Here is a 14,873-nt window from a genome sequence, read left to right as displayed (position 1 = left end):
CCGTTTTTTTTTTTTTTTTATTGCTTTTCCTTCTCTTCTTCTCCGGTTCCCGGTTTCTTTCCTCTTCCACCTCTTCTCCTTCTTCCCCGGTGATCCAATGGGTTTTGCATAGTTATTTTTGCATTGATCCTGATCCGAGGAGGAGGAGTTGGGTAAGTCGTCAAAAGCAAGCTGGCTTTTCAGGGTCCAAAGGCGTCTTAGGTTTCCATGGACGGTGTTGATATCTGTGCACAAAGAAATACAGAGTTCATCCTCTCTCTCTATCGTTATTAGTATCTGACAGTAACTAGTATACTATAATATAGAAACAATTATAACTATTTTACTCCACTTTTTCTCTCAATCTATCAGCTAGTGAAGCGTCTTTGATCCAAGCATAATCTGTTTCACTTTTTCTATTCTCCCAATTCTTTGACAGCTTGACCATCTAATCTTCTGCAGATCAGTCAAGAAGACCCATCTCTCTTTCACTCACTCACTCGGATATTGAGATTTATCTGTTTTATCAGATGCATGAATAGGAATTTTATACATAGTTCATCCTCTCTTAATTCCTTACGAATTAAAATTTTGCAAAAAATTCTAGTAAAATGTCTCTCTCGTTTAGGTCAACATACTGCATGTTTGTTCATCAAAGAAATCGTGATAGTCAGTGTACCAAGCTGAAGTAATAATCATCCATTTGTGAGACACGTAAGTTATATGTTATTGGTCTCTCTCTCTCTTCTTTGAGGTTCTTTTGATACTGTGAAAGTTTGTGTTTATTTACTTATTTATATATTTTTTCTAAGAGTGTTGATATCTGTGCACAAAGAATTTCAGAATTCATCCTCTCTCTCTCTCTCTCTCCCTCTCTCCCTCTCTCGTTATTAGTATCTGACAGTAACTAGTATACTTTTGACCCAAACATAATCTGTTTCACTTTTTCTACTCTCCCAATTCTTTGATAGCTTGACCATCTAATCTTCTGGAGATCAATCAAGAAGACCCATCTCTCTCTCTCTCTCTCTCTCACACACACACACACATTCACTCGCTCGGATATTGAGATTTATCTGTTTTATCAGATGCATCAGTAGGAATTTTTATTTGTAGTTCATCCTCTCTTAATTCCTTATGAATCCACTAAAGATTTAAAGGTAAGGAAATATCACTTTTGAGCCAAACTGAATTTCTGCCAAAGAAATTTACTGAAGTCAGTGTTATGAATGGGAAAATGGAAAATCAAAGTAGTGACCCATGAAAACCTGCAAGTGGATAGGCAGCATGAGGAGACCTAGTTCCAGCAAGTTTGGACCGCACAACAATATTTCGTGGCACCTTACACCGACTTTGAAAATTAAATCATAAAATGGTTGATAGACATCCAAGTTACGGTTGAAAGAATCCCACATTGTACCACCATGTTTCCTTCGAAACACATAGTTTCTTGTTTGGATAACTGCAGAAAGAAGAATGAGACTAAATGGGCAAGAATAATTACATTTTTTTCAAAAATAACTCACAGAAACCAAAGGTTTAAGAAGAAAAATAATTAAAACAAGAATATTAAAAACCAATAGTAAGGGTGGATCTAGATAATGCTTATTGTTAACAATTGGGCACATAATTGGCTTTGCTGGAGAACCCCTGGATTTGAGTGAAACGGTGGGAAGAGAAAAAAAATGGTGTATAGCAAGAAAGAACCTCCATCTCTTTGTTAAAATGCCGAGAATAGAAAATGATCACATCAAGGGAAGATAGAAAGCCCCACACGCCATTTGACCTTCAGGGAATTTGTAACAGCAGAGTCCTATGGCACATCTGTTCAGAGGTCAGATAAGGTTTTCACATAACTAAACAGCCATGATGAACATATAATGATAATGGTTGACCAAAGAGATCTCATTCAAGCATAGAACCCAGAATAGGGAAAAAAATTATTTGAAAAAGAACTCATGATTCATCAGGTCAATCATCGTAGGAAAGAGAATTAGAGAACCTTCCATGCATATATTTGCTAGCTCGGAATAAAGTTTTCAGTACAAATTCATTGCCGTATCCAAAACACCATTTATTACCTTGGGTTGTAAAACTTAATACATGATCTCTTCTTTTACGAATCTTTTTTTTTTCCTTTTACCTTTTTTAAATTTAGATGTGCTCAGTGTATATCCATAAAAAAACTTTAAAAAAGTTTATTTTGTAAGACTTCAACATTGTTATTTTCTCTACAACTGCTAATTGTTATAAATTATACTTACTAGAGTGCCCCTCCCACCACCAAAAAAAAAAAAAAAAAAAAAAAAAAAAAAAAAAAGGAAAAAGAAGAAAGAAAGAGAGAGAGAGCCCAAGAAAGACCTATAAACTGGATGAGTTATCTTGGTGAAGGCAGAGAAGCCACAAAAGATAAATTTAGAAATAACGTTTACCATAAAATAATTAAAATTCACAAAATAAAAGCAAGTTAAATACAAGGAGAAGAGATTAGATGAGATGACCAACACTTATGCAAATAAGTGTTGATTTGGTGATTAGGCTTGTGTTTTTTAGACACCAGGCCCTCTTTATTTATAATAAGGGAGAAAATATTCTAGAATAGGTACGAGTAAAAATGCCACTTGAATCCATATTACAATACTCCCCTTCAAGTTAGTTTATTTATATCAAACATGCCCAGCTTGCTAATAATGGGACAAAGCTTTACTACTGCTAGAAGTCTATCAAGAGAAAGGAGGAGCCTAGCGCAAGACTACTCCCTTGGGTTTTCCTAGTCCTATTAGGACTGTGGGTTCAGATTTTCCTAGTCCTTTTAGGGCTGTCCTAGTACTATTAGGACTGGATATAATTAGAAGTTAGCAATTAGTAAAAGTTTTCTATTTTGTTCTTTCCTATTCCTAGTAGGATTTGTAATAGCTATCTTTCCTATTCCTAGTAGGACTTGTAATAGCTATTCTATTTAATGAATGAAGGAGGGAGGCCCTAATATAATCTCTCTCTCTCTCTCTCTCTCTCTCTCTCTCTCTATGACTACTACTAAGCCCTTAGTGAACACATCAGCTAATTGAGCACCAACTTGAACAAAAGGGGCACAATAACTCCTTGTTCCTACTTCTCTTTGTTGAAGTGACAATTTATCTTGACATACTTTATTCAATCATGTTGCACAAGATTGTGAACAATGTTGACTAAAGATTTACTGTCATAATACAAATGCATAAGCAACTCAACTAGAACACACAGGTCCTAAAGGAGACTTTGGAGCCAAAGAAGTTAACAAATACCATGGTCCATGGCCCGAAACTCTGATTTTGCAATGGACTGTACAACCATACTTTGTTTCTTGATCCGCCAAGTAACAAGACTGACTCAAACAATGGTGCAATACCAAGAAGTAGATCTTCTATCATCTGGACAATTAGGGGCCGTTTGATAACACTCTGGGAGAATGTTTCTGGTGTTCTTCTATTCTGCGGGAATGCAAATAGAACAGAAATATGTTTGGCACGTCCGGTTCATTTTTGTATTCCCCCGGAATGAACCAATGAAAAAGAATGACTAAAGAATACATTGCAAGAGTACAAAAAAATTACTTTTCTATTCTTTTACAAACTTAAAAGAACAAAACCATTCAAAACCCCACAACCCCTTTTCTGCATCTCACGATCAAAAACCCCCAAATCCGTCTCTTCCCTGCAATAGGTTTTCACTCTCTCGGTCGCCGCTTCCCTGCAACGGTCACCGCTTCCCTACAACGGTCACAGCTTCCTTGCAACGGTCTCTCCTCTCGGTTGTCACTTCCCTATCTCTCTCCGTCGTCGCTTCCCTGTCTCTCTCGGTCGCCACTTCCCTGCCTCTCTCTCAGTCGCAGGTCGATCGTCGCTTCCCTGCCTCTCACGATCGTCGCTTCCTTGCAACTCTCTCGGTTGCCGCTTCCCTGCAGTAGGTATTGTCTCTCTCTCTCGCTCTCTCGCTCTCTCGCTCTCTCACAATCTTGCTCTCTCAGTCTCAAGTATCGGCACACTTTCGTACTTGGAAGAGACCTCTTCCTCTGCATATGTACAAACTACAGAATAAACACAAGAATTAAAGTAGCAAAACAGCAAAACAGCAAAACCGAACACAATAATGCTCCTCTGATTTATATACAGGGCAGGGCCAGAAACTTCCAAATTTGAGGACCCCACTTGCCCTATGTATTGTTTCCAAAGTCTTAGCAGATGGGTCAAACCAGAGACTCTCTAGTGGTGGTGGTGGTTACTATTGTTTAATTGCACCACCCAACAGAGAGAGAGAGACCATAGAGAGGACAGTGAGGGGGAAAGGGATCCGGTTAGCTCAATATGAAAAATTCACTATTACAAAGGTGGAGGAGACATGAGAGGTCTAATCCACAGCTAAAGTTAGCAAAACAATAGAAAATCAGACTACCCTTTTCAGCTTTGGAAGCAATATAGTACTATAGTCCAAGAACACCTACACATACTACTACTGCGGATGATTGGATTCCATTCCCTAACTTAACTCATTCATGCATGAAGGGTTCATTTCATTTGGTCTAACTCTTTCTCTCTCTAGGATTCTCAACTACTGCTCTCCTTCTCTCATGAATACTGTATTATATAATTGCATCATATGGTATAGAGAGATATGTAGTCTTACATATTTAATACTCCTTTTCTTTGATGTGCATAGACTATGTCTGAATCATAAAATAAATGGGTTGGGAGAGTAGTGTGAGTCAAGTGAGTTAATGGACTCAAAAAGGGAGAGAGCGAAGCTTGATGGAGAAAGGTCCCACCTGCCTCACATGCCACAAAGTAATTAATGTGCCTCCCTGTGTTTAATACTTTACACTGATTGAAGATGATGGAATTCATACATTGTCAACTTCCTCACACCTCACTTGGACTACTTGATCATCAATTTCAAGCTATCTGGAAATGTTAAAAGAGTGGAAAGGATCTAAGGCCAGACAGTGTCCCTAGCTCCTTTATTGCTTCAACAATTACATGTACCAGTCATTCCTTCTCTGTTCCCTTCTTCTTCTTTTGATGATGGAGGAGCATCATCATGAAAATTCTCTCTCTCTCTAGAGTGTGAGCTCGTGTGTAGAATTTGATAAAGTAGATGAATACTCAAAAGCATGGGTGCTTTGACCTGAGGATAGAATAGTGTTATCATAAAGTGTCTTTCACTCTTTACTCATCTGTCTTTAAGGACTAATTAAACAAAATATTGTGACCTTTGGGACCTTTAGAAAAGGGTTTTCTATTAAAACATTACTCTTTTCATGATAAAAGTTTTCTTTTTCTGTCTGGTTATGGTGATCTCTGTTCTTGACTGATCAAGTTTCGTAGTTGATTACTTTGATCGATCGTGATGGGTTTCTGAAAAATACTCATTTGAGCATATTTCATCATTCTCATCTTAAGATTCTTATTTATTTATCTGTTAAATTTTATCATCAGCAAAGATTGTCTATTTATATTAATGTGGCAAGGAAGAAAAATTTCAGTGCTTAATGAGATTGATATTTTGGATGAAGGTTGGTTGTGTAAATTTCAGTGCTTAATGATATTGATATTTTGGAGCTGGAAGAGGGCTTTTATTATGATTAGAGTATTCTATTTTGATGAGAATGATGGAAAGATCAATTTGAAGTTCTTGAGCATGATGTAAACAAATACCAGAAAAGACATGTATTTCTATTTTTAGGCTATAATGAGATGTGTTTCTAATTTTAGAGTAATGGCATCCACTTCAAGAGCTAATAACGAGGCAGCAAAATGGACTCAAAGCGAACAAGATTATCTCCTAAAATTAATGGTTGAACAAGTGAAAGTTGGTAATAAGAGTTCTAGCACATTCAATAAAGGTGGGTGGAACAATATCAAGAAGGGGCTTGAGGAAAAAGCTAATCAGTCATTTACGATGGTTCAATTAAGGAATAAGATGAATAAAATGCGATTCGATTACAGAGCTTTCAAGAAACTACTGGATACTACAGGTTTTGGTTGGAATTCTGTGACGAGGACCTGTACAGTTGAAGATGAGAGTGTTTGGGATGTACAAATCAAGGTATACTGTACTTTTATATGATTTTTTAATATTCGATGTAATTTTATCTAATAGCTAGTTTGTAAAATTTTCAGGCAAATCGTGATTGGTCAAAGTTTAGGAGGAATGGGCTACCACATTGGTCTGAACTATGTATAATTTTTGGGGATTCATATGGTAGTGGGATAGGAGGATTCGGGAATGAATCTGATTTCAGGTTTGAAGAGGAATCGAGAGGTGTTGATGATGAGGTGGATGCAGATGTAGATGTAATTCCAACTACTCCATTGGCTAATACCTTGCCAATAGGTTATTATAAAAGTCAAGATCCAGGAACTGATCGTCCTAGAGTCAACAGAAGACTTGATAGGACACCTACAGGATATAAGAAGAAGAGTAGGACAACTGGTATTGAACGCGCCATATAGACCCTAGCCGAGTCAGTAGCAAACAAGAATACTTCAACCCCTAGCTCAACTCCAATGGGTCTCACTCCAAATACCACAGATTTCAGCACTTCTACTTGTGTTAGATTATTGGAAACCATGAATGATATCCCAAGAGAGTTGCATATTAAGGCGTGCAAGAGGATATTGGTGGATCAGGAATGGAGAGAATTATTCATTACTCTCAAGGATGAAACGAAACAATTGGCTTTTGATGTGTTAGATTGATGGATGATAATCTAACCTCTTTTTTTAATATGGATGATTGTAATGAAATACATTTAAGACCTTTGTAGTAGGATCGATATATTTTGTTAGGTACACTTGATGTAAAAGTGTAATATGGATATTTACACTTTATGCTACTTTTCTAAATATGCCAGTTAAATTTTACTATTATTGTAGCAAAAATTCTGTTGGATGTCTTTTGTTTTAAATACTTATTACATCATTTGATAATTATGCATGTTGGATGATTATAGTTTTATAGATCTTTTGATACATTTATTAGGGGATAAACATTTGTATGATATTAATAAGTTTAAAATTTATATTGAATCAGTTATGGCAAATGTCAATAATACTCCAATAATCTCCTCTACTGACGACGATGGAGAAGAATTGATTCTCGCAACATTGTTAATAGTACAATATCATTATTCCAGAGATTTATACACTAGAGAACCATGCAGGGATAGTGCATTCACAGGGGCAGCATGGGTACATGAGGTGTTGCATGGGCATGCAAACCACTGTTAAGAAGAATTTGGCATGGAACGACATGTGTTTTTAAATTTATGCCTACTAATGAGACATCGTGGTTGGTTACAAGACAGTCACAAAATTAGGGTAGAAGAGCAATTGGCAATGTTCATTTTCAGAATAACAGGTGTAGGTCCTACTAATAGAGCAGTTGAGGAGAGATTCCAACATTCAGGACAGACTGTCAGCTATTACTTTGGCAAAGTATTGCAAGGGGTGCTTAAGCTTTCTAAGGAGTATATCAAAGCCCCATTGTTTGATGAGATTCCTATGGAAATAATTACAAACAACAAATGGTGGCCATATTTTAAGGTAAAATGAAAAATTTCTTTCTAATAAGTTTACATCAATTTTTAACTTATGATCATTTTTTTGTTTCACATAATAGTGCTTTTGGTTGGTTTTTTGTTTTATTTTAATTAGGATTGCATTGGTGCCATAGATGGTACACATGTTACTGCTATAGTTCCCAAGGGAAAACAGATCCCATATTGAGGACGGAAGGGGATAACAACCCAAAATGTGATGTGTGCTTGCTCGTTTGACATGAAATTCACTTTTGTATATGCGGGTTGGGAAGGCAGTGCAAATGATTGTCGTGTATTCAACAGAGCCCTAGAGGATCCTACCTTACGATTTTCTCATCCTCCCCAAGGTATATCAATTCCAAAATTATCATGTATGCAAATGATTATTGTGTATGCTTTTAATGTCTTGCTTTATCATATTGTAGGGAATATTACGTTGTAGACTTAGGATATGCGAGTAGGAATGGATACTTGACACCATTCAAAGGAGAGAGATATCATATACTAGATTATAATGGAGGAAGAAGACAACCCAGAAGTACTAAGAAATTGTTTAATTATAGACATTCTTCTTTAAGGAATCATATTGAGCGTTGTTTTGGGATTTTAAAATCAAGATTCCCTATTTTAAAAAACATGCCTCAATTCTCACTTAGTTACCAAAGTTATATTGTGATAGCTTGTTGTGGAATTCATAACTATATTAAATCTGAACAAATAGCAGATGCACTTTTTCAACAATATAGGGAAGATGACTACTATGATCCTAATGAAGAGAGAGTCAGGGTAGTCAACGCTCACGGAGAACAAGAAGATGGTAATATTGCTAGTACTTCTACTACAATTCATCAGGGCAGTCAACGTGTACAAGGAAGACAGATGAATGAGCTAAGGATACAAATTGCAAATTAGATGGCAGTAGATAAGGGTTACCCCCTGATTTGATTGTTTATGTAATAAAATTTCAAGACACCTATTTGCAGCTATGATTTTTATTTTGTAATTCCTATAAACTTGAATAGTAGACTTTTGTTTTCTTATTAAGATAAATGTGGAAACTCTTTATGTTTATATTTTATTATTTCCTTTAAGTAATAGTATTTTAAAAGATAATTTCATAAACAAATTATTTCCTTATTTAAGTTAAATTTGACCATAATAGCATGTTTGCAATTATTGATTTCATTGTTCAAAAGTGAATTTTTATTATTGTACTCTCCAGAAATAGAAGTGTTTGTCAAACGTTGTTTCTGTTCTTTTCCTGTTCTAAGGACATTTCTGAAATAGTTTTACCAAACGCTGTTTCTATTCCGCCAGAGTGTCTTCACAGCATGGAATCGAAAAAGAACACTTCTGTAAAAGAACACTCTCCAGGAATAGAAGTGTTATCAAACGGCCCCTTAACCCAGTCAGCATCAATGGAGGCTTCAACAAGCTAGTGGCTATGTGGAGATAAAAGAACTATGTGGAGACAAAAGAACTCCTTTACCGGGAGCATCCTTCAAGCATCTTAGAATATGATATGTTGCCTCAAAATGTGATGAGGGAGTATCATGCATATACTGACTGACCAAGCTAACTGCAATGGCTATGTCAGGGCGAGTGAGAGAGATATTTCAGTCGTAATCTTTGATTTTTTATTTCAAATTGTAATGCAAGCCCATCCTGCTAGGTTTCAAAGAGTCATTTTTCCTTTCTTTTGGTCTGTCCAAAGAAGGAGAATAAGGCTGCCTTACTTTGTATAATCTTTTTTCTTTAATACATAAACACTAATTATCAAAAAAAAAAAAATGATATTTCAATCGTCCCACCAAATTCTGATAACCTTGCCTTTAGCTTGACTAGTCCCGTGGATCCATACTGACCTCATAACTGCATGGACTAGGTTATACCTAGGTTGAATGAGAATCATCAACGTTCACCAAAAGCAGTGAAGAGCACTAAAAAGTCCTGTGTGAGTGACCCTTTGGTAAGAAGAGTTGAACTCAAAATCACACACTTTTTTAGGAAAAGGTCCCTTACCAACTCCACTACCCCCCCTGGGGTTATCCATCTTTACCCTTGAGATGAGAGTTAAGCTCAAGAGGAGTGTTGGTTGGCTTACAACCCAGCATTCCTGTATCTGATAGAAGATCAAGTGTATACTTCCATTGAGAGAGGAAGATACCTTGAGCTGAAGGAGCCACTTTAATACCAAAAAAGTATCTCAGCTTACCCAAGTCTTTAATTTCAAACTCTTTCCCCAACTATTTTTTTAGTTTTTAGTTGAGCTATCTCACCAGAGTCACTATCGGTGATTACAATACCATCTACTTAGACGAAAAGAAGCATAATATGCTCTCATGTCTTTTTACGAAACAAAATATGATCAGCACTACTTTTTTTTATAGCCAATGGACATAATAACTTAGTGGAAGCGGCCAAACCACGCACGAGGAGACTACTTTAGGCCATACAAGGCCTGTTTCAGCTTATACACCTTGCCTTGGGTCTCGGAGAAGCAAATCCACGAGGGATATCTATATATACCTTCAATCTCCCCATGGGGAAAAGCATTCTTGACATCCAGTTGTTATAGCCCCCACCCTAGATTGACTACACAAGAAAGAAAAACTTTGATAGTGTTCATTTTGGCAACCTGAGCAAGCTTTTATGATAGTCAATCCCGTATGTTTGAGTAAACCCTCTAGCAACTAGCTTTGCTTTGTATCGGTCCATTGTAACATCTGACATGGTTGCTATCCAGCGGATGTGATCGTAACTTTGGGCATGGTTGCTGAGCAGATCCGAGTCTCAAACAAATGACCTTATAAAATGTAAAAAATAACCAGAGTCTTCATGCATACCAAACTCCAGAGATAAGAAATCAAGAACTAGAAAAATCTTAGAGGAGATTTAGATCATCTCAAAGAGTAACAGACCCTCAGCGGGAAAATCGCACCACCGAGGGAAAGATGGTGAGACTATGAGGGTGGTTGTTGGTTAGAGAGAGAGAGAGAGAGAGAGAGGACTAGGATTTAGGCATTAAGGTAAGGATCTCGATGTTGATCCTAGCTCTAATACCATGTTGATTTGGTGAATTATTCTTGTCTTAAATAGATAGCATATAATAACAACAATCTCAACCTTAATTCCAACTTAATGAGGTCAGCTACATGGATCCAATCAAAACACAATAGGAAAAAAATCCAAACAATAGAGATGTCAAAATGAGAAAAGAGAGAATAAGGATGAGAGTAAGAGGAAATAGGCACAACCCAACAAGTTAGGAGAATCTTAGCTACATAGGGTTGGCTATATGGATCCATGCCCTCCAATAGGCTCTATCCGAGGTTATACTTTGGACAAGACTGAGACTATACATGTCCTTCCTCTCCACTTCGTCTATGGTCATTTTAGGCCTGCTCTTAAGTCTTTTAGCTCTCTCAATTTGAATAAGATCACTCCTCCTTACCGGGGCATCCTCAGGCCTCCTTTGAACATGGAAATACCACCTCAAATGACATTCACAGAGCTTTTCGTTGATTGATGCAACTCCCAAATCAACTCCAATATGCTCATTCCTTTATCTTTCCTAGTTTCGTCGCACATCCATCTTAACATCTTCATCTCAGCTACACATAACTTCTCTAGATGACACTTCTTCACTGCCCCGCACTCTGCTCCATACATTATAACTAATTGCACAAGTCTTATAGAATTTCCCTTAAGCTTTAAAGGGATAAGTCAATTACACAACACTCTGGATGCACCTCTCCATTTCATCCATCCCATTTTAATTCTTTGTGAAACATCATCCTCTATGTTACATTTTTTATTTATGATTGACCCAGATATCTAAAATAGTCACTTTGAGGAATCTCTCTCCCCTCAATTTTCACCGTTTCTTTGTCCAATATAGAGTGGCTAAAGTTATATATCGTAAATTCTGTCTTTGATCTACTAATCTTAAAGCCTCTTGTTTCCAAGTTAGATCTCCATAGCTCCAACTTAGCATTAATCCCTGCTTTAGTCTCATCTACTAAGATGATGTCATCCGCGAAGAGCATACACCAGAGAACCTCATCTAGGATGTTCTTGCTTAACTCATCCATGATAAGTGCAAATAAATAGGGGGCTTAAGGCCAATCCTTGATGTAATCCAATTGTAATTGGGAACTTCTTGCCTTAACCTCTTACAGATCTCACACTAGTCACCACGCCCTCATACATGTCCTTAATTATATCCACATAAGTACTAGACACCTCTCTCTTTACTAATACATATTGGACTAAATCTCTAGGAACTCATACATATGTTTTTTCTAGGTTAATAAAAATGTGGAGATCCTTCCTGTGGACTCTATAACTTTCCATGATCCTTAGTAGGTAGGTAGCCTCGGTCATGGATCTTCCTAGCATATTGATTCTCCGATATCTCAGTTTCTCTTCTCAAGTGGGCTTCAATAACATTCTCCCATAGTTTCTCTTCTCAAGTGGGCTTCAATAACCTTCTCCCACACTAACCCTTTGCACATATCTATTCCATGTGGAGTCTTGTTGAGTAAAGCAATCTTTCGGATCATTTCCACTCATAATATCTCCATTTAGTAGGGAACTAACATACTCATCCCATCTCTTCACAATGTCCTCATCCCATACTAACACCCTTCCATCCTCGCTTTGATACCCCTCACCTGGTCGAAATTCTTACTCTTCCTTTATCTCAATTTAACTATTTTATATATAGCTTTTCCCCTTCTTTAGTGTTTAGGTTAATATCAAGATCCTCATATTTTTTCAACCTAGTCATCCCCACAATCTTCTCAGCTTCATTTCAAGCATTATAATACCTCTTCTTATCTTTAGGATCTAAATCCTTTGCCATATTTTAAAACAAACTTTCTTGGTCTTTAATGGTTGTTTGGAACTCTTTGTCCCACCACCATGTGCCCTAAGGGCCTGCCGATGACCCTTAGATTCCCCTAAAACCTCTTTTGCAACCCTTTTAATACAATTCTTCATCACGTTCCACATCACATTGGTGTCTCCTTCAAAGTCCCATCGTCCATTTTTTACTATCATGTCAGTAAATGCATGTGAGGACTCACTTTTTAATCTCCACCACCTTATCTTAGGATTAATAGGTTCCCTGTTCCTATGCTTCTGTGTACTGAGATACATATCCAGGATTACCAATCTATGTTGGATTGTTAAACTCTCCCCAAGGATAACCTTACAGTCCTTACACAACCTTCTGTCTACCCTTCTTGTCAGGAAGAAGTCAATTTGACTGGTATGATTCCCACTTTTGTAGGTAAGTATTACTCTCTTTTAGCGAAGAAAGTGTTCATAATGTGAAGATCATAACGAAGTCTAGGACTGATGTCCCCTCCTCGTTCCTTTCCCCAGCACTGTAGCCTCCATGGACACCTTCATAGCCTCTCCTACCCCTCCCAACATGCCCCTTCAAGTCCCCTCTAATAATAATTGATTCATCATGATTAAGACTCTGCATTAACTCATCCATGAGCTCCCAAAATTAAAGTTTGATAATTTCATCCAAACCTATTTGGGTGCATAAACGCAAACAATATTCACAACCTCTTTCCACAGCACCAATTTGATGGATATAATCCTTTCTCCCATTCTTTTGACTTCCACTACATCATTCTTTAAAAAGGAAATATCACTCCCCTCCCCTATACTTTGGCGAAATATCATGTCCCCCCTGACATTTCAGAAAATATCACCCCTCCCCCTAATTTGAAAGATTCTATTAACTATCCCATTAATGGCTAACGGTGTTAAAGAGGCAATTAAAAAGACAATATTACCCTTTATTCATCTTCAACATAAAAATCCGCAAATCGATCTCAACCCTATGATTCAGTGCTTCAAACAAATTCAATGTCAACCTTACAACCCCAATCTCATTGGACAAGGGTTTATAGAAGTAGAATGGTGGTGCTAATAGAGAAACTGCAGGTCTAGGGCGGCCAGCCATGGAGAAGCATTCAAACTTCTACTAAAAGCTTTTAACACGCACCAAAACTTCAGAAGAGCGGTTACCGTTATGGAGCGCTCTGATGAAGGAAAATCGAGCGTTTTGTAAAAGACTGTTAGCCTTCTCATTTGAGGCATCTCTCTTTCTCTCCCTCTTTCTCTCTTCTCACTCATTACATTTCCCTTTTGCAGAGGTTTTGCATCCTTCCTTTAGTGCTGAAATACATTTTCCCTTTCGATTTGATAGATAAAGCTTCCAGTGATCAGATTTGGTTTTTGCAGTTGAAATGAAGGCTCCAAGTCTTGAATTCTTCTGCTACATTGTCGATTACTCTAATAATAATATTCATCCTTCTGGGCTCCTTGAATTTTTCATTTTGAGATCAATGGAAAATAGTGGTGGAGATAATCGATGAAGATTGAACATCAGGTCTCCGTGATTGACTCATCGAATCTCAGACCCAAAGTCCAAAGTAGTTTCACTCTACCTGCAATGAGGGAAAGATACCTAACCTTAAATAACCCAAGCACAAGTTGAAGGCCCAAAACTTCTCCCATCCAATTCAACTGTGTCAAGCTAGTAAGAGAAGCTAAGTAAAATAACTACAAGAGTACAGATCCCTAAACCCTGAGTCTTGTGAATTATAAAGTATTGGAATATATAAAAAGCAAAAGCAAAAGGGGAAAGTCGATGTATAAAAACAGAAACATATAACAAGTAAATAAAACAGGGGAAGGAGCTAGCACCCAAAAAACTAACTGAAAATGAGAAGATAGGTTGTTGTTTTCTTAGAGAATCTGCCCAATAGAAAGCTATTCCAGATTCCCCCTAAATGGGTCCATGGCAACCATTTCACTTTCACTAATCATTGATATTTGATATCACGATGAGATTACGATGCAAACAGAATGAGACTAAATGCAAATGCTTATTAGGTAGTATAAAGCGGTCATCGCTGCTAATAGAACGATCATGATGAGGCTGACTGAGCGATTGGGAATGTAAATGGGAGCAATGCAAATTGATGTCATCAACTAATAGCTCTTTATCATGGACGGGGATAGTTGATAGACTCTTTCAGATTAGGGGGAGGGGAGTGATATTTTTTAAAATGTCTACGGGGAACATGTTATTTCACCAAAGTACAGGGGAGAGGAGTGATATGTCCTCTCCTTTAAATCTTTACCCACTATAATGCCCACTACCTTTGTTACTTTGATCTCTCGTATACCACAGTTTGAACTATCCAAAGCCTTAGCTTTGCTACCCTTCCGTCTAGTCTCTTGGATATGCAACGTTAATCTTTCTTCTCCTCATGATATCTATCAACTC

At 37.3% G+C, this 14,873-nt stretch overlaps 1 protein-coding gene across 1 annotated transcript; it reads left to right on the top strand.

Annotated features, from left to right (window-relative positions):
• The first annotated feature begins 606 nt into the window (after positions 1–606).
• LOC122061689 (uncharacterized protein At2g29880-like) lies at positions 607–6,467 on the top strand. Its single transcript, XM_042625105.1, has 3 exons — positions 607–693; positions 5,727–6,060; positions 6,135–6,467. The coding sequence occupies exons 2-3, from the start codon at positions 5,731–5,733 to the stop codon at positions 6,465–6,467; spliced, it is 663 nt and encodes a 220-aa protein (XP_042481039.1). The 5' UTR covers positions 607–693; positions 5,727–5,730.
• The last annotated feature ends 8,406 nt before the right edge of the window (positions 6,468–14,873 follow it).

This window comes from Macadamia integrifolia, chromosome 14 (genome assembly GCF_013358625.1).
Source record: "Macadamia integrifolia cultivar HAES 741 chromosome 14, SCU_Mint_v3, whole genome shotgun sequence".
NCBI lineage: Eukaryota > Viridiplantae > Streptophyta > Magnoliopsida > Proteales > Proteaceae > Macadamia > Macadamia integrifolia.
The sequence above is the reverse complement of the archived record's forward strand: the minus strand, read 5'-3'. Positions and strand labels throughout refer to the sequence as shown.